At 36.9% G+C, this 19551-nt stretch overlaps 2 protein-coding genes across 2 annotated transcripts; both read left to right on the top strand.

Annotated features, from left to right (window-relative positions):
• Positions 1 to 12626: 12626 nt before the first annotated feature.
• Positions 12627 to 14425, top strand: LOC110707866 (DELLA protein GAI1-like). Its single transcript, XM_021885933.1, has one exon. It carries the CDS (start codon positions 12908 to 12910, stop codon positions 14333 to 14335), a length of 1428 nt encoding a protein of 475 aa, XP_021741625.1. The 5' UTR covers positions 12627 to 12907; the 3' UTR covers positions 14336 to 14425.
• A 3578-nt stretch (positions 14426 to 18003) lies between these two features.
• LOC110707865 (steroid 5-alpha-reductase DET2) lies at positions 18004 to 19268 on the top strand. The gene has a single exon (XM_021885932.1). It carries the CDS (start codon positions 18204 to 18206, stop codon positions 18981 to 18983), a length of 780 nt encoding a protein of 259 aa, XP_021741624.1. The 5' UTR covers positions 18004 to 18203; the 3' UTR covers positions 18984 to 19268.
• Positions 19269 to 19551: the final 283 nt, after the last annotated feature.

Raw genomic sequence — 19551 nt, 5'->3', positions numbered from 1 at the left:
AGATCCAAGGGGTCGTCTCAACTTATCATCAGCTGATGATTTACGTCTCAGACGCCGGCTTCCCCGAAAGGATACAGGGCAACCAGAAGGACGCCCGAAGGTGCAACTACCTCAAGCCATCCAGTAGTCGCCCAGATAACGACAAGGATGAGGAGGAGAAAGAAAAAGAAAGAGAGCCAAGCACAAAAAAGTCGAAAGGCCTAAGTGCTTCGGCCCAAGGATCAGTGCCCAGAGAAAAAGGTCCCGAAAGGGAAAAGGTTGACTCTTCATCTGAGCCGAAAGACTCAGAGAGCCAGCCGAAGAACACAAAGACTGGGACACCTGCTGACATCGGCAGCAGACCAGATTCTGAAGAGTCCAGTCCATCAGCAATGGACATGGACCAACAGACTGAAACAGCAGAGTTGGCCGAAGGAGATGCTGAGAAATGTGTAACAATCGGGATGGACCTTGATCCTAACACCCGTTGTGAACTTATTCAGCTCCTGCGGGATAACAGAGATGTGTTTGCTTTCTCGGCAGCTGATATGCCCGGGATAAGTTCAGACCTCATCTCCCATAACCGAAGGGTCCATGCAAGGCCTCTCAAAATTGGGGATCTTGTCCTTCGGAATGCTGCTGCAGTTCAGAAAGGCCGAATCCATGGGAAGCTCTCAGCTACATGGGAGGGACCTTATGAAATTTATGATGAGCTTCAGCCAGGGACATACCGACTTCGGCAGTTGGATGGAACTGAGTTGAAGAATCACTGGAATGCTGATGTACTGAAAAAATACCATGTGTAAACCCTTCGGGGCAGAACAATCTTTGTAAGTACATTTTGAACTAATGACAGGCCTTGGAGCCGCCATTTATATAAAATTTACAACTGTTTATCCTTTCAAAATTTTCTTTGTTCTATCTACTCTTTGAGGGTTTTTTATTCAGCCTCGTCTGAAGCCTTCGCCTTCGGGTAACTGGGTTTCAGATTGCTGACAAAACCTGTCTTTTTAAAGAACACCGGTCTTTCAGCTGAAGTCAAACTTCAGTAAGACTTGTTCTCCAAAGACATGAGTCCATGGACAATTCTGGGATATTGCCTTAACTGAGCCTTGTATCCCAGAGAGCCATTATCCGAAACATTGCCTTAAGTTGGCCCTGTGTTTCGGGTATCCATTTTTCAAAGATAGCCAGAAAATCAAGGATAACAGCAACAGTTGAAAATTTTTAAATCAGCCTCGTCTGAAACCTTCGCCTTCGGGTAACTGGGTTTCAGATGGCTTACAAAACTCATGTCTTTTTAAAGAACACTGGTCTTTCAGCTGAAGTCAAACTTCAGTAAGACTTGTTCTCCAAAGACATGAGTCCATGGACAATTCTGGGATATTGCCTTAACTGAGCCTTGTATCCCAGAGAGCCATTATCCGAAACATTGCCTTAAGTTGGCCCTGTGTTTCGGGTATCCATTTTTCAAAGATAGACAGAAAATCAAGGATAACAGCCTTTTTAAATCAGCCTCGTCTGAAACCTTCGCCTACGGGTAACTGGGTTTCAGATGGCCTACAAAACTCAGTCTTTTTAAAGAACACTGGTCTTTCAGCTGAAATCAAACATCAGTAAGACCTGTTCTCCAAAGACATGAGTCCATGGACAATCCTGGGATATTGCCTTAACTGAGCCTTGTATCCCAGAGAGCCATTATCCGAAACATTGCCTTAAGTTGGCCCTGTGTTTCGGATATGCGTCTTCTTTAAGAACGCTGGTCTTTCAGCTGAAGTCAAATTTCAGTAAGACTTGTTCTAAAGAGGTTAGTCCCAGAAAGCTAATATCCCAAGCATTGCCTTCAGTTGGCCCTGTGTTTCGGATATCCAACTTTCAGACAGTCAATCTTCAGTAAGACTTGTATCCCAGAAGCATTGCCTTCAGTTGGCCCTGTGTTTCGGATATCCAACTTTCAGACAGTCAATCTTCAGTAAGACTTGTATCCCAGAAGCATTGCCTTCAGTTGGCCCTGTGTTTCGGATATCAATTTTGAAGAAGTTCAGAAATTGCTTATTCAACTAAAGTCATACTTCAATTTCTGTGGGGGCAAGAAGCACGCAGTGCAGCTATGTTCGGCAGAGTTGAAGAAAAGAAACAGTAAAGCATTCAAAAATAAAGCAACTGAAGAAAAAAAAATTGAGCTACAAGTTCAATAATTCAGTATCGGCAGCCGCCCACAAGCGGAAAATAACAGCTGCCGAAATACGTACATAAGCAAAAAAATAAAACTGCTGTACGACAAGGCAAGCTGAAGCAAAAAACAAGGCAAAAAACTCAGAAAGCGGCAAGTCTAAAGTTAAGCACATGATGAACCGCAAGATTCTGAAGACGACTGCCCGAGTTCCTATGCTTCAGCCGGCGGATCAGACTGATCAGCGTTGAGTCCCATGGTGGCCTCAGCCCCAGCAGCAGAAGAGGCGGGCTTTGCACTTTGCCGAGCCTCCCTTTCCCTCTGCTCAGCTTCCAACTCCAGTCTTTCAGCTTCCTCTTCGGCTTCCTCAGCCTTAAGAATTTCAGCTTCAGCTGGAGTTGCATACTTCATGTGAGGGTCTTCGGGATTCTGGACCCACTCAGCACATTTAGACCAGTCCAGCTTCGGCTCAGCATGAAGGCAGACTCTTCGGCATACTCGGAATCCGTTTCTGAAACCCATCTCATATTCCTCTTGGGTATAAACACGGACCTTGAGTGAAGCCTCAGCATCAGCCAGCTTCTTCTGGGTCTCCTCCAAGTCTTCCTTGGATTTCTTCAGCTCATCAGCGACTTTGGAGGAGGAACCCTTCAGCTCACTCAGCTCTTGCTGAATTTGGAAAGCCTTTGTCTGAGCTTGGGCCACTTCAACTTTCTGGATCAGCAGTCGATCCTCAGCCTCTTGGAATTTAGCTCTTTGGGCTTCAGCAGCAGCAGCAGCCTCTGAGAGTTGGACGTCTTTGGCCAGGAGCAACTCTTCAGCAGCCATTCGGCTGGCTTCAAGAGCCTCTAGACGCTGCTGCACTTCAGCTTGTGCAGCAGTTCCTTCTTGAATTCGGCTCTCAATAGCAGCCTTGAATTTGGAGACGTCCACTCCCATATGCTCCTGGAGGAATTTTTCCCCTTCCATCAGTGGGGGAAAAACCTCCATCTCCATAGCATCGCAGAAGGTTTTCAGAGCTTCGGCAGCTTTTTTACCGTACTCCTCAACCTCCTGCTGCTTCTCTTCAGCTGCTGCTTGCTTCAGCTTAGCAAGCTTAACTTCCTCTTCAGCCACCTTCCTTTCGTGCACAGCAGCGTCTACCCTATCTTGTAGGGTATCAATCAGCTCTACAGTGAGAGTCTGATTGTGCACGAACTGAAAACAGGAAGACAAAAAAAAAAATAAGTAATAAAAAAAAAAAAAATAATAGAGCTGAATTTCGGAGGAAATGAAGGAAAATTACCTGCATCATCAGCAGTTGGTTAGACCTGGCTGGGTCAGGAACTGATCTACTGGATTCGCCCATCCCAGCAGTGGCCTTCAGCGACCAGATCCTTGCCCTGTCTACTTCGGACATGCCAGCAAAATTGTCGAAGTAGGCTGCAGCTCCTGCTCGGTTTTGACCCCATATGAGGTCCCAGATGTGATCTGGGATTGGAATTCGGGGGGCCGAGAAACCCATTTCTCCAGAATGCAGAGTCTGGAAAGAAGGGAAGGACGACGATGGAGCTTGATTAGCCTTGGTTGTCTCAGCATCGTCCTTCTCAGAGGAGTCAAGTACTATGACCTCCTCTTCTTCAGGGGTGAGGACGAAAGCCTCAACCTCTCTTGCGATATCTGCCGTGAAGCCTTCAGCACTTGACATCACGGCATCTTTATTTTCGTGCTCAGCAGCACTCTCCTTGATTTCTTCTTGGACCCCTCCCTTAGGTTCGGGAGTTCTCTGATCCACCTCCATCTCAGGAGGTGGCGGAGGGGTCTTTTGAGGAGATTGGGGTGTTGGCTGGGGAACCCTCGGCGATCCATTGCCTTCCTCAGGTTCCCTTATTGCGACGCCGATGGTCATCGGCCTCTGCTGAAAATCATGAGGGCCGATGATGGCCATCCTTCGGCGCCTTTTCAGAAGGGGCTGCTCGTCCATATCTGAGTCTGAAGACTCTTGTATTTGATCTTCGGGACGAACAGGAGCTTTGCCTTCTCTGTGTCTGTTACTCTCTTCAGACTGTAACAGACAGGGGGGAAGAAGAGTGTGAGTAAAAAAAAAAAAAAAAGAAAAGAAAAAGAAAAAAGTTGTCTAAAAACTCACCGAGGTTTTCAGCAAAGCCTCGTCTTCTTCAGCTGCTCTAGCTGCAGCTTCGGCTTCAGCAGCTCTGGAGGACCCTTCTCCTCCTTCACAAGCCTCAAGTACCCGTGCAACCTCTTCGGCTGTGCGGGCAGCTTCAGCTTCTTCGTTCAGCAGCTGAAACCAAGGGTCTCTCTTCTTCCACCAAGGCTTCTGCCTCTGATACAGAGCAACAGCCTCAATTTGGAAGTGGGAAGAGTCCAGATGAACTTCCCTATGCCTCGGCTCAGTGATAGACGGGGCCCGTTCAGTTACAACTCGCTCTCGGTTAACACCAAGACGAGCGTAGTTAATACCAACGTTGGTCTCGTCCCGCTCTGAAAAAAGGAAAGGGAAAAAGTTTAGCTCAGATATGTTGGCACAGCATAAAAAAGCAAAGCGAGAGAAGAAAAAGAGGTAGTTAAAAAGCCTCGGCCCCAGCCGAAGAAGCTTACCATCCTTAAACTTTCGGCTGAGGCCAACAGCTGCTAGCATGTTCTCTTGGAAAACGTAATGCGTATCGGGGAGCCAAGTCTCCGGGATATGCTGCATTCGACCACTTCCCCCCGGGTTCGGCAGCTTGCCGAAGATATGTTGCTGATCCAGGTTCGGATCCGCCCCGTTATCTGCGGGGGGACCTAGACTTCCCATTTCGGGATCAGGCTCAGCTAAGTACCGGGGAGCGCTGAAGACACAAGGGTGGCCCGGATCTATGGGTGCCCTAACCCAAATCCATTGACCTCTCCAGTCCTTGTCTGAAGAGTCATTTGGCCACATGGTCAAATATTGGGGCCGGGACTCAATCCGATACCACCCAGAACCATGGCTTCCGTGCCCACTCTGAATATTTGGCACTAGCCGATGGAGCTTTCTGAAGCAGTGCAGGTTCGGCACGTATCTGAAGAACTTGCAGACCCATAAGTATGTCATCACCCTTCGGATGCTGGTGGGGGTTAGCTGACATAGGGAAATGTTGTAATGGATCAGCAAGTCTCGGACGAAAACGTCCAAAGGGAACCTCAGCCCATACTGAAGCTGTCTCGTGTACACCCCCACATACCCCGGGGGTGGACGATGGATTCTATCGGATGCTGAGGGCATTCGGCATCAATATCCATCAGCTTCAAAAATGCCGTAATGCAACTCAATTTGCTCAGCAAATCGATATTGATCGGCGTTCTCTACCCACCATGAGTAGGGGCGGTTCTTTATCATGGCCGAAGCGACTTCGGCATTCTCCCACTCTGAAAACCCAGGGAGGATATCCCAAAGGACAGCGGGAATTTCATCATCCCGTCCAGAAGCACTCGGCTCATCCGTTCTTTGAGGAGGAGCCGAGGAAAGGGGAGTCGCCCTAATCCCATCAGCAGGGTCAGACTCCGGCCTTCGACCATTCCAGGTCCCAATCCTATTCCTAGGATCGGGAATCGGCCTTGCTCTTCTTGGAGCACGGGCTCTACCTCTAACTCCTCTTGCCATGGACTATTTCGAAGAGAAAAGTCGAAAGAAAAGGGGAAGGAGTTCGAATTCGAAGAAAAATAAACTGAAATCAAAGGAATTTACCTTAATCTGAAGCGAAATTTGCCGATTTACGAGTTCGTAGTGGCAAGTCTCAGTTTCTAAGCTCAATGCTCGGGGGAATTTGCGAAGTTTTGATACGGATTCTCGGTTTCTCTCTCGAAGAATTCTGGGTTTGTGTTGGTGAATAAGTGAGGAGAATGACGCGCCTCTGTTTATATCTCCAGGTACGGGATACGAAGAGTCTGTGCTTTAATTTCTCTTAAGTACCCACTAAGTAACCATTAAACACATGTCTTGTGATTAAACTGCCCATTATCCGTCCAACTTCCGCAAATCATTAACCGTTGTTATCTCATTAATTACGGTTTAAATTCAAATTTTTGGATCAATTAAATCATTTACTTCCCTCCTTTTCTGAGTTAAATCAAACCCGACCCGTCATTCTTCCAAATCGGGTCTGGGGGGCAAGTTGTTTGGGTCCAATTTAGTCAAAATTGGGCCGGAGCACTAAATGATCCAATTAAAAGCCCAAGGTCAAGGTTCAACTCTCCAATTGCTCAAAAGTCAAAAGTCAGCCCACAAAGTAAGCCAATTGGGCTAAAGCCCAACCTCTCCAAGTATGATGAGGTATAAAAGCCCTCACATTAACACATACAACATCACATACAACAACAGACACATTATCACTTGCATTATCTCATACACCGATTATTCCAACTCATATGCTCATTCTTGCATTGAGAAATACTCCACAAAAGCCTCAAGCTACAAACTCTCTTGCATAGTGTCTTCCTTTTTACACATTGTACTGACTTTAGCATCGGAGGGGCCTTCCTCGGAAACACCCCCGAGGCTAGTTTACGTGTGTTCACTGTGCAGGAAACCTTCGGCCCAACACAGCTTGGATCGAATCCAGTCTTCTCCATTTCAGTGGACCTTCGGCAAGGTCCCATTGTTTTCAACCGAAACACTTACATTTACCAATGCTTAATGAGGTTCCAAACAAGAAAACTAATGGAAGATACAAATCATAGCTTAATTCCATAATGAAGGTCCATATAATCAAGGTTGGCAAAATTGTAACGTTTTTTATTGAAAATTAAGTTTTACGTAAACATAAAAAACCAAATGGATAAAATCATGCAAATTTAGGCACTCACTATATGTCTTGAGCTAATTTAAGAGATTCCTTAACTTTTACGAGGTACACACTATTTAATTTAATTTAGTTGACTCAAACTACTAAATTATTAACTTAATTAACTTTGAGTTCCACGTACATAAATATACAATTCACTATGTTTTTTGAAAATCGGTTCATAAAATTTATCAATTTAGGATTCAAGTTACAATATTTTACTAGATCGAACCAAAATATTACAAGTAGTACGATTCTTTGAGTTTGTTTTATTATATGGCCCTTAGATTTAATCATATCTATGCTTTTCAAAAATTTAATTTCCTTAATATTTGTAAAATTTATAATTGCTAGTAGTTGTAAACTAGTGAAGTGGATTACAAAAACTAAAAACAAAGGACAATAAAAGGAATAACTTGGTATTGTCAGCTGAAACAACGGTTGGGTGAGAAAGAAGGGTTGTTTGTCCCATGCACAACGTTTTTCTTTAAGGAAAACAAAGCAATTGTTGTTTCTAAATTTGATTAACCTCCCTTTGGTTCTCACGTCATCATTTTATAATTTACTTGTATTTAATTAGTCTAATTAATTAGAGGTATCACATTCAAACCCGAGCCAAACACTAAGCAAATGTGCATAGGACAGCTTTTAAATTCTCTCTACTTGAAGCCGGCCTGATTCAAGTTCAAATCGGTCAAAATCATGTAGATTGAATTGTCAGTTAGATTACCTTGAAAATTAAATAGACGTTGAACTTTCGACATATAACAAACTATGTACAACAAATTATGTAAAGTAGATTGTCTATTAGATTCTAATAATAACGCCAAGTTTAGTAGATTCAGATAATATAAGGTTAGAAAGTGAAAATTAGGTGAATAGAATACACCATTAATGTATGTATCTATATAAAATTTAGCGTGAGATAGGATGATCTTATCTAAAGAAGTACGAGCACATAATTAATAAGAACATTCACAATGGTTGTGAAGAGATCCTTGCTTGCAATTTTTTAAATAGTTAGAGCTAGTAGCTCACCATTGTGGAGCTACAAGGATTGTAGTTTTGGTGAAACTACATAACTCTACAAAGCATGTGTTGTACACTTTAGATGAGTAAATTGAATATGATTTTATTTTTTGCATTTATTTCTCCTTTTTTTTTTTTTTTTTTTTTAGCTTGCTATTGTGGAGGTTCCAGCTTAAATGTTGTAGTTTGGGAATAATGATGTGACGACATAAAACTACAAGAGGATGTAATGTAGTTATCCATTGTGGATGCTCTAAGTATTAGCATAGTCTTTTATGTATGTATTGTAATAACTAATGTTATCAATATAACCAGCTTGATATACAAAACATTTTTAATTTGAAATTCCAAGCTCTTTTGATTGGCAGCAATTGTATACCAATAATATAAAATTTACCTTCTTTGGGTGATATTGTTAAACGAAGTTTAACGTTTAGTATATGAACATTATACCAGTTGACTGCTACGCATTAATTTACAGACCCTAATATGGCACCATCTTTTTGGACTTGATCAAATACGGATTTTGATTCATAAACTATGCATTCATGTTTATTTTTATAGAATTTTGCCAAATTAATCCCTAGAGCCTATATTAATCATGATCTAAGCCTATTGGAGGATTTATCTAATATTTGACAAACCCCAAGAAATTAATTAGAGGAAAAAGTCTTAAGTTAGGTTGAACATCAATTTGAATACATAGTACTTGATAGGAATTGAATAAATAAAACTAGCCCTATTTTTAAGACTTTAACTTGTGAAATTATCTAAAATACTTCGCCGTATGTTAGAATAACTATTATATGTACGGATAAATAGAATTATCCAATAATAGCACTAAGATAAGTTTATGTGTTTGCTAATTGCGCGCTATATATAGGTACACTAAGCTAGCTAGATATTACTTTTAAAATAAAACTAGTTTTTGGCCCGGGTAATGCCCCGAGTCATTATATGTATATTATAAATGAGATTTTATAAAAAAAAATTATGTAATAAAATACAAATATAGATTAAATTAGTTACATTTGTTGTAAATAGAGGTGTAGTCTAGTACAAATATATAGTATAAAAATATTTAATTTAAGTAAGATAAAAAAGATAATATCACAAATAATGGAACAATATCGGTGTGTCGTGATGCAAATCACTGACTTGAAAACGAATTTCCCTCGCAACCAAGGTGCTCAATTGTATTTGCCGGTACTGCGACACGTTCCCTAAGGTTAACACACCCACTTCCACACAAAGACACTTTTGGGTGGAAGATTTGAGTTAAGTAACTTATGCCCAATAGAGAATGTGTTTAGACTATTGTGCTTGATGTATTTTTCAAGTGTGAAAATCAGAAGAAAAAAAAACCAAAAAAAAAAAAGGCTTCTTCTAATTTATAGAGAAACATGAAAGAACATAGAAGAAGAATCCCAAGCATCAAGGGAGGTGAATAATCACCTTAAAATCCTCTTAAATGGAGGGTTATGAGAGTTACTTATCAAGTGAATAATGGTGGTGATTAATCACCTTAAATATCCTCTTAAATTGGGGGTTATAAGAATTACTCAAGAAATAAAGTTAGGGAATCCAAGATCAAACCGTTGAAGTCCAACGGGCCAATACGCGTCCGATCAGGCGGCTAGACCTGATGCCTTGAATTTCCTTACTTTATTCCAACAACATTTACTTCAGTACTTACTATTTAAATATATTTTTCCAATTATTATTGAACATTAAAATATATTATCCAATATCTAGTATTTAAAATTATTAATTTGCTTCGTTCGACTTCAAGTTTATGAATATGATTAACTCTTTTTAACAAAACATTGTAGATATGAGATGCGTCATTGGAATAGTGGTTGAAGTTAAAATATAATAAGCATGAGGTCATAGGTTTGAACATTAATGCTAACAACTCATTATTTTTCTTAATGAATTATAGTAATTGTATGACATGGTGCCACATCATCTGCCTAATCATGATGACATGTGACGGACTCATATTTTCCCATTGAGTTGTAATATATATATATATATATATATAGATTAGTGGACATTAAACGCTAATTCGATCTTCATAAATTAAAAACGTTAAAAAGGGTTAATCCTTCTTAATTATACATCAAAAACATATATGTGTAATTGCATTATTAACATCTTTAATACATTGTATGCTAATTAAGCAGTCATTATCAACTTTAAAATCTTGTCAAAGTTGTGGAGATTATGTTGATGGGTGTGGTTAATGAGTCATTTTCAGTTTTGAATATGTCATACATTTTCAATTACATCAATAGATATATAACTAAATAAATGCATATTTATATATGGAGAATCGTATAATTAATTGGTAGGTACGTGAACTTAATATATATAATACTATGATGGAAAATATTGATAGATTCCACTTAACTAGTTTGATTACTTCTTCTAGATTAATTAGTTAAAAATGGTAAAAGTGGCCTTTAAAGATCTAATGATAAGTATATAGTCATGTTAGCCCACACTCCACATCTTCATCTTCATCTTCCTCTTCTGGATTATGTGACTAGGTTAAGTCATATGTAGTTGTCACTTGTGCAAAAATGTAAAAACTCTTTAAATCAAGAGGGCTATTAAATTTACTCCTATGAGTAAAGCTTTTTTCCTTTTCCGAAGGGTAAGGTAACTACGTAACAATAAGGTCCCAACTCTCAAAGTCTCAATCTTTGGAGGCCAATGAAAATTCGTGGATATATATAAAGTATTATTGCAATTGAAATTGCGTCTTTATTTTATCTGTAAATAAAAGTGCATGAAAATTAGAAGAGTAAATTTGTGGAATGTCACGCACGGTAAGGAATTATTGATAAGTATTGCATTAGTTTGGGATTTAACATCAATCTATTAATTAAGTGGCAAGTATAAAAGTATTGATGCCATAATCATCAAGTCAGACGTGACAATTGTAATTAGAGCTATGAATGACATGGTACTAATTAACTAGAAATTGAATGTTGTATTAATAATCATATTTCTAAGCGTATTTTTCAAATTTTCTTCTTTGTTTCTCATAAAGTGGCAGATTTTTTGTAGCACATTCTGCACATATATATAGCTAGTCAGTATTCACACAATACTTTTCTTTCTGTATTTCATTTATCTGATAAAAGAATACATCAAGTTAATTAATTTGAATTTTAACCTTGGTAAATTTTAATCTTTTTTAAGTAATTTGTTTCATTGCATCCGATCTCATTGATCATCCATTTTTGTCTATGTTCATTATGTGAAGGCAATAAAATTATTAGTTGTTAGATTAGTAATTACTACTCGTTAAATCAACTATGGAGTAATTATCGTTCCTGATAAATTTAACAATGATCATTTTAAAAAACAACAATGAGATTAATATGATTAGCCTTTGTTTCCTAATTCAATTAATTTACTAAGAAAGTGATGAAAAGAAGTTAAGAACATTGTTCTCAATGAAAAATCAAAAATTCAAAATGTGACATTGTTGTCTTTCACAATCTTTTTCACCAATATAGTACTATTTTCAATCAAAGTAAGTAATGTGTGCTTAATCGTCTTAATTAATGATGAATTGGACTCTCTAACAACTAACTGTGAATAGTTAACATAAAACTAATAATGATAATAAATTGGACCAAAATTGATTGGTTACTTCAGTAGACAAAGCTTTATAACTTCTCTATCTAATCAGTAATAATATCACTAAACTTGAATCTCACAATCACCTTTAGTCATAAAGAGAGTTTCTTTCACTACTTCTTTCATCCTAAATGTAAGTGTAATTTTTACACCCTTTTATGACTTTACGATTTATGTGTTCATAAACAAATTATATGAAAAAAGAGAATCTGAGAGAGTACAATATAACGTAATTTCACATTCTAATGTAAGGTGAACAAACTATTACGGACTTTTAGTTTATATTATCACGATATCATCACCTAGCTATTAGCCTATAAATCATATTATCACAGTATCATCACCTATTGAGTAATAATTTATCAAAATAGTTATATTAAAAAAATTTATTAATTATACTCCAATTATTATAGATTTAAACGTTTGCACTTACTCAACCAATCAACCCTACTAATTTGAACAATATATTAACAAAAAAAAAAAATACTTCCCCATCTGTAAGCCTGTTACTAGTATTATGGATTGTTCAAATTACTTGTCTTATGCCTTATTTCAATTATTTGTTTAGCCTTTTTTCTCTTCCCGGCCTGTATTGAGTCTCACACTACTAGACTCGGCTCATTCGCTCTTTCCTTTCTACCTTATCACCCGGTCTTCATTATTCAAACGCGAATTTCAATTTTTCAAACACAAATCTGTATAACTTATAAAAGAAATATGATCAAAGCCTCTTAATTAACTTTACTGCCACATAAATAAAGTGAAAATAACCTTATAAATCGGAAAAAGTATGCTATTAAAATTTCCCAAAACACTCACGTGTGCACACACGTATATAAAAATAATCAAAATTACTTTTAATTATTGAGTATTATAATTACACAATTGCAAACCAAACGATAATAATCAAAAACATTTATAAACTCAACTAGTTTTTTTTTTTTTTTTTTTTTTTTTGAATTGCTAAGTAGTGCATAGTTCACGTGGTAACACTGCACATACATTTCACGTAGAGGTTTATATATGTGCCTATATTATGTGCACAATAATATCTATTCCCAAATCTCTCATTTTCATATTCTCCCTCTTTCCTAACCTACCCTTCAATTTTCTCTCTTTCTTTCTTAGCTTCTCACTAAACCCGGCCCGCCTACTCTAACCACTTACTATAAATAGTAAGTGGTTGTACACTATGGTTAACTTCCTCTATTGAAATTTATGTTAGATCTTCCATTCAACTACTCCCATTATTTCTAATAATAGTAATGTCATGATGAGTTCCTATGAACTCTCTTGCGTAGTATCACATCCGGTATCCGATATGGACGAGTTGATCGGCTATGATCGGGTTACATCATGGGTCAATACATTCGTCCCTGAACATATTCTAGGGCCCGGGTCTGGCCTGGGCCTTAGTTATGTTGATCCGGTGCCGAACGAGTTGATGAAGGTGTTCGGTGACACGTGGACGGACCAGATTGATGGGCAGCAGCTAAGTGGAGAGAGTCAGCTAGTGTGTGACATGGAGGAGGATGTTGGAATAAGGTTAGTCCATGCTTTGCTTACTTGTGCTGATGCATTACAACGTGGCGAGTTCCAATTGGCGAATTCGCTTATTGGTGAGATGAGCAATGGGATGATGACACGTGTCAATACAACTTGTGGGATTGGCAAGGTAGCCGGCTACTTCATTGATGCTTTGAGCCGGCGCCTATGCCAGCCGAGCCTAGGCGTGAGCGTAGCCGGGCCGGGCTCGGTGTCTAATGAGGTACTCTATCATCACTTCTATGAGGCTTGTCCTTACCTTAAATTTGCTCACTTTACGGCTAACCAAGCCATATTAGAGGCATTTGAAGGCCAAGCTCATGTACACATCATCGACTTCAACTTGATGCACGGCTTGCAATGGCCGGCTCTAATCCAAGCCTTGGCTCTAAGGCCCGGCGGTCCACCATCTTTAAGGCTAACCGCGATTAGCCCATCTACATCAAATGTTCATGATTTCTTCCACGAAACCAGGATGAGGCTAGCCCAACTAGCTCGATCAATTAACGTAAGGTTCTCATTTCGTGTTGTTACAACATTGCGGCTTGAGGACATCAAGCCGTGGATGTTCCAAACAAGTCCCGAAGAAGTTATAGCCGTTAATTCCATCTTACAATTCCATCGACTACTTAACACAAACATAAACCAAGTTCTCGAGTCAATTAAAAGTCTAAACCCGAAAATTGTTACCGTGGTAGAACAAGATGCAAACCATAACGTACCCGAGTTCCTAGTACGTTTCACAGAAGCGTTACATTATTATTCCGCAATGTTTGACTCACTAGAGGCTTGTCAACTCGAAGCCGCTAAGCCATTAGCCGAGACGTTCATGCAAAGGGAAATATGTAACATAATATGTTGTGAAGGGTCGGCTAGGATCGAAAGACACGAGCCACTAACCAAGTGGCAAGCTCGATTGATACAAGCCGGTTTCAAGGCGTTACATATGGGACGTAACGCCTTTAAACAAGCAAACATGTTACTAAGTTTGTGCTCGGGCGAAGGATTTAGTGTACAAGAGTGTGACGGGTGCTTGACTCTAGGGTGGCATAATCGCCCGTTAATTGCGGCTTCTGCTTGGCAAGTGAGGACTGATAAGGATGGCATTAGTTTGACTAATGATGGATCAACGTCTTCATCCTCGTCATCATAGTATGAGTTTATATTAATTATTGTAACATCATTATGCTTGTAATTGTTTGGTGCATTTTCGGTTTTTTTTTTTTTTTTTTTAATCAAAGAAAATAATACTAATTTCTAGATTTATTCCTTTTTGTTTTTCATTAGTGTATGGAAAATCGTTTAATTTAAAAATATTTTATTGATGTATGAATAAATAAATAGCCACTCATAATCTACGACTTTTGCTAGATATATACAAAGTAATACTTCCTCTGTTCCACAAATATTGCAACAACAATGAAATTACGCATCCCAAAGCACATTTTATATGCTAAATATTTATAATTATATAAGAATAAAAATTATAAAAGGTTGATATTATGAAAGTATTTTACAAGACGAATCTAACAAGACCCCACATGACTCTATTTTACTTTACATATAAATCATAATTTGTGGTCAAACAAATTTGATGAATAGTAAAAGTCCAGTTATTGCTATATTACTAGAATGGAGGAAGTATATGTTTTTTTTAAAAGAAATTATATGCATTCAACAATTATGTAAACTTTATTACACAATACAAAACGTGATTATGATTTATTTAACGTTAAAAGTTGTCAATGAATTGTTTCAGCTAAAACAATTGTATACATAGATTATGACAGCTCCTAACTCAACTTCGTCTGCAAAGAGATACGGACTTACGGAGTGATCAAGTGTTATATGTATAGATTGTACATTTGGATAATCGTTCGGGCCAATTATATGCACTTCACAAGCTCTATTTAGACAATTACATATACATACAGAGTACATATGTTATGTAACGGATGATATATAGAACTATTAGGTGATTAAAACATTTTGGAAAAGCATTTGATTAAATTCTGACTACACTACTTTATATTATGGCTTATCAAGTTACCTATTATATATATCTATAAACACAAATTAATAGCTTAGACAATCCTATTTTGTCAAAACTCTTATAAAAGTGAGTTAAGGTAATTATTCCAAATTTGAAAAGCCCATTACAAATTTTTGAGGTCCCTATTCATCCTCATACGCTACTCATCCTCCCCCAACCCCCAACCCCCAACCCCCAACCAACAAAAGGATTTTTTATGTTCAAGATTTGCAAACCATTACGAGTGCCAGCTTGCAATGCCAGGCATATGCAAAGTTGCCAATTTTTTCCACTAAATACCAAAATTATGGAGATTATGTTTTTATTTCGTGAACGTCTCTAGCATTGGATATAAACAAGGTGTTATACGGGGTTTTAAAGAATCAAGTAAAATGCTACGTGATGAGATATGAAAGAGAGTATGAAAAATATACGATTTATAACAAAGATCGTAGTTTTGTTAAAAGGATATTTTATATAATTTTCAATTGTCATGTACTTTGTATTTACTAGACATAAATCTCTGTGTAGATGTTGATAACTTTTTTTTTTTTTTTTTGAAATAAGATTTTGATAACTTTTATTTATAAATCCATCTTCATTAAAAAAAAAAAAAAAAAATGGGACTATCTTGACAACAATGGGATTAATCAATATAATATGTTAAAACATATATCAGGAATGACACATATCACTTCTGGATGCTATATTATTTCTCCAAAACTCCCCCTTCTCCCTTTTTTTCTATATTTTTTTTAAAATTTTTTTTGTCAATGCCATCAACTACCTATTATAAATTATACAAAATACTCACCAAATCATATAACTATAATATTTTTCATTTACATATTTTCCAAATCTATATTAAAATATTTTCCATATCAATTAATTCGTAACTATAAATATTACTCCATATATCATATACAATACATCATGTACAATACTGGTGGGTCAGATATAAGGTTATTATTGTGTATATAAATTTGGTGAATGCGACAGGTAAAACATGTGTTATATTGTACTTGTAGTTACTAAAGCGAATGATGTGACAAGAAAATTTTAGTTTTTTCCCTACAAAGATTGAAAATGAAACAGTCTATTTCTCTTATATAGTTATGGGGAGCATTATTCATTTATTTTTCAATTAATAAAATAACATTATAAAAATTAAAAGAAATGCAAATAACATAAAATACTATTTAAATTACATTTCTTTATTTTTGTATCAACCATTAGTAAATGAGCCCTTTATTACTTATTAAATTATCTTTGTTTTTTTTCCTACGGAATTAATAATTTGATTTATAAACCGTATATCACACGAACACTATGCTAGTCCGTATATAAGATGATTACTCGCATCTATATATGGAATTTTTCTTCGTTATAGAATAATAGGCACAGTTTGACTTTTTCATTATTTATATATTAGCTTTGATTAGTATATTTTCTATAAGTTTAACTAAGATATTTATAAATAATGAAAAAACTATTGTGTATATGAGAATGAGATGACTACTTTTACAAGTATGTAATTGAATTAAGTAAAATTTTAAAATACTATAGAGTAACTAACTAATATTCAATTATATAAAATAATGATCAAACTCATGGATTGATATGTGAGTCAAGTTTGACCAACGGAGGGAGTATCAAATATAACTAAAATTGGACAATATTTTTCCTACTTTTGACCCTGTTCACTCCACCTTAAAAAAAATATACAATAAAAAGAATTTCAACTCAGTAAAAATCAATAACTTTAAAAAATATATATAATAGAAACAGTGAACATAATTTCAGTTAAGTAAAACTTTTTATTATTATTATTGACAGATAGTAAAACTAATTTAAGTTTAGTAGAATAATTTAAGTTTAAAAAAAATAATTTCACTTGAATAAAAATAATTTCTATTCAGCAAAAATAAGGTGAAGTAAACAAGGTCTTTGATCAATTTTGTGTATAGTTGATAAAAGCTGACACGAAACAACAACACGACATAAACTGAACACAAAAAAAATAGGTTAGTATCAAGACTTTTCGACACATTTAATTAAATGAATTACACTATCCGTTTTGTAATAATCGCAACACTTTCCTTTTATATACGTTTCATAATAATTGTAACACTTCCTTATTTGTTAAGGATTCACTACTGTTTTATTATTTCTCTCTCCTATCAACCCCACTTACACTATATTTTTTTTTATTATTATTTTTCTCTCCTACAAACAATTAAATATCCACACTAGCTATACTTTATTTATATTATAAAATTCACCTTTTGATTCCCACCCTAAAATTCTCCTAAAACTTTATGCAACACCTAATGTAGCTATTATTATGAAACTGATAGAATAACACAACACAACACATTTAATTCAACAGATCAAAGTTAGTGTTGAAATTCACCGATCTGTTTAACTTCAAAACGACATACTAATGGAGTAATGGGTCACACAATTAGTACTCCGTATAATTACCATTAAAGATTGTTCAAATTCTTTAAAAGCCTTTTTTTATATTACGTAAAACAATACTTTCTCCGTTCTATTAATACTACAATAATTGACTTTTTGCACTATTCATCACTATGTTTGACCTTATATGTTAAGTAAAATATAGTCATGTGGGATCTTATTGGATTCGTTTCATAAAATACTTTTACAATATCAACTTTTTATAATTTTTACTCTTACACAATTATAGATATTTAGCATATAAAATGTGTTTAAGATGCATAATTTCATTTTTGTCGCAATATTAATAGAATGGGGGAATTATTTTTTTTTCATCTTTCTTTAGGAAAACACATTAATCCAATACATTTGCACCAATCGTACTCTACTCATCATTTTAAACCCACTCACTTCATCTTCGCCATCCGACCACAGCAAAACCCCATTACCTCCTCTGCTTTCAAAACATATGTAGATTGATTTTTCGAGGTGACGATTCAATAAGGTTATATTCTATACCAATAAAATCATGTCGCCGCCCTCGGCCTCGGCAGACGCCACAATCTACAACCTCTGCCTCCTCACACTATACCTCATAGCCCTCCCAACATTCCTCGCACTCCACTTCATCCAAGCCCCATACGGCCGTCACCGCCGCTCAGGGTGGGGCCCCACAATCCCTTCATGGCTCTCATGGCTTCTCATGGAAAGTCCCACCATTTTTTTCTCTCTCCTAATCTACCCTTTCGGCCAATTCGCTTCTTCCCTCCGATCGTTCTCTCTCCTCGCCGTCTTCCTCCTCCACTACTTCCACCGCACCGTCGTTTATCCTCTTCGTCTTCGCCGGAAAACCACCAGCGATTTTCCGATCTCTGTTTCTTTAATGGCTTTCTCGTTTAATCTGCTGAATTCGTATGTTCAAACGAGGTGGATCTCGAATTACTGTGATTATGGTTTGGATGAGTGGTTTTGGGGGCGGTTTTCCGGTGGAATGGTGGTTTTTGGTTTTGGTATGGTGTTAAATGTGAAATCGGATTTGGTTTTGGTGGGCTTGAAGGCCCAAGGTGGTGGATATAAGATTCCAAGAGGTGGGCTTTTTGAGTTGGTGAGTAGCCCAAATTATTTGGGGGAGATTATTGAGTGGTTGGGCTGGGCTATTATGACTTGGTCTTGGGCTGGATTCGGGTTTTTCTTGTATACATTTTGTAATTTGGTGCCAAGGGCAATGGCTAATCATAAGTGGTATTTGGAGAAGTTTAAGGATGAATATCCAAAGACTAGGAAAGCTATAATTCCCTTTATGTACTAAAAAAATAAGTACATTACATACTACCCCCGTTGTATATTATATGCAACGATTATACATGTTCTATTTGAAACGGAGGTAGTATATTAATTGCAAATGATTCTTGTATTAGTGCTAGAATTTGAGATGTAAGCGTGAATTGTATGGGTGAAATAAATGTCCTGGTATTAGTATTTTGTTAATCAGTTGGAATCTTAAGATCAAGGTGTAAGAGCTAATAAGCATGGGAATTAATCCTATTTTTTAGGTCGAAAACGTACTTCGTGATAAAATAATCATGGGAATTAATCATGTATCTTCCATACTATACTAATGGAGTATTAAACTTAATTTACACAAAATTGATGTGCTATATTGAACATTTGAATCTGTTTTGAACGACTAGTTTGCTACTTAGCAATAATCTTGTAGGGTTAAATTTTCACTTGATTCTACTGTGTCATTATCGATTATTTTGGGTGACATTGATCGCTAATCATACGTAATCTATAATGAATTTATGATTTAGACCTATGTGAAAGTATATGTTAAAAGATGGTAACAAGACTCGGAATTTGAATAAAGATGGAGC

This window comes from Chenopodium quinoa, unplaced genomic scaffold, assembly GCF_001683475.1.
Source record: "Chenopodium quinoa cultivar QQ74 unplaced genomic scaffold, ASM168347v1, whole genome shotgun sequence".
Classification (NCBI taxonomy): Eukaryota; Viridiplantae; Streptophyta; class Magnoliopsida; order Caryophyllales; family Amaranthaceae; genus Chenopodium; species Chenopodium quinoa.
This window is presented reverse-complemented; position numbering and strand designations above follow the sequence as displayed.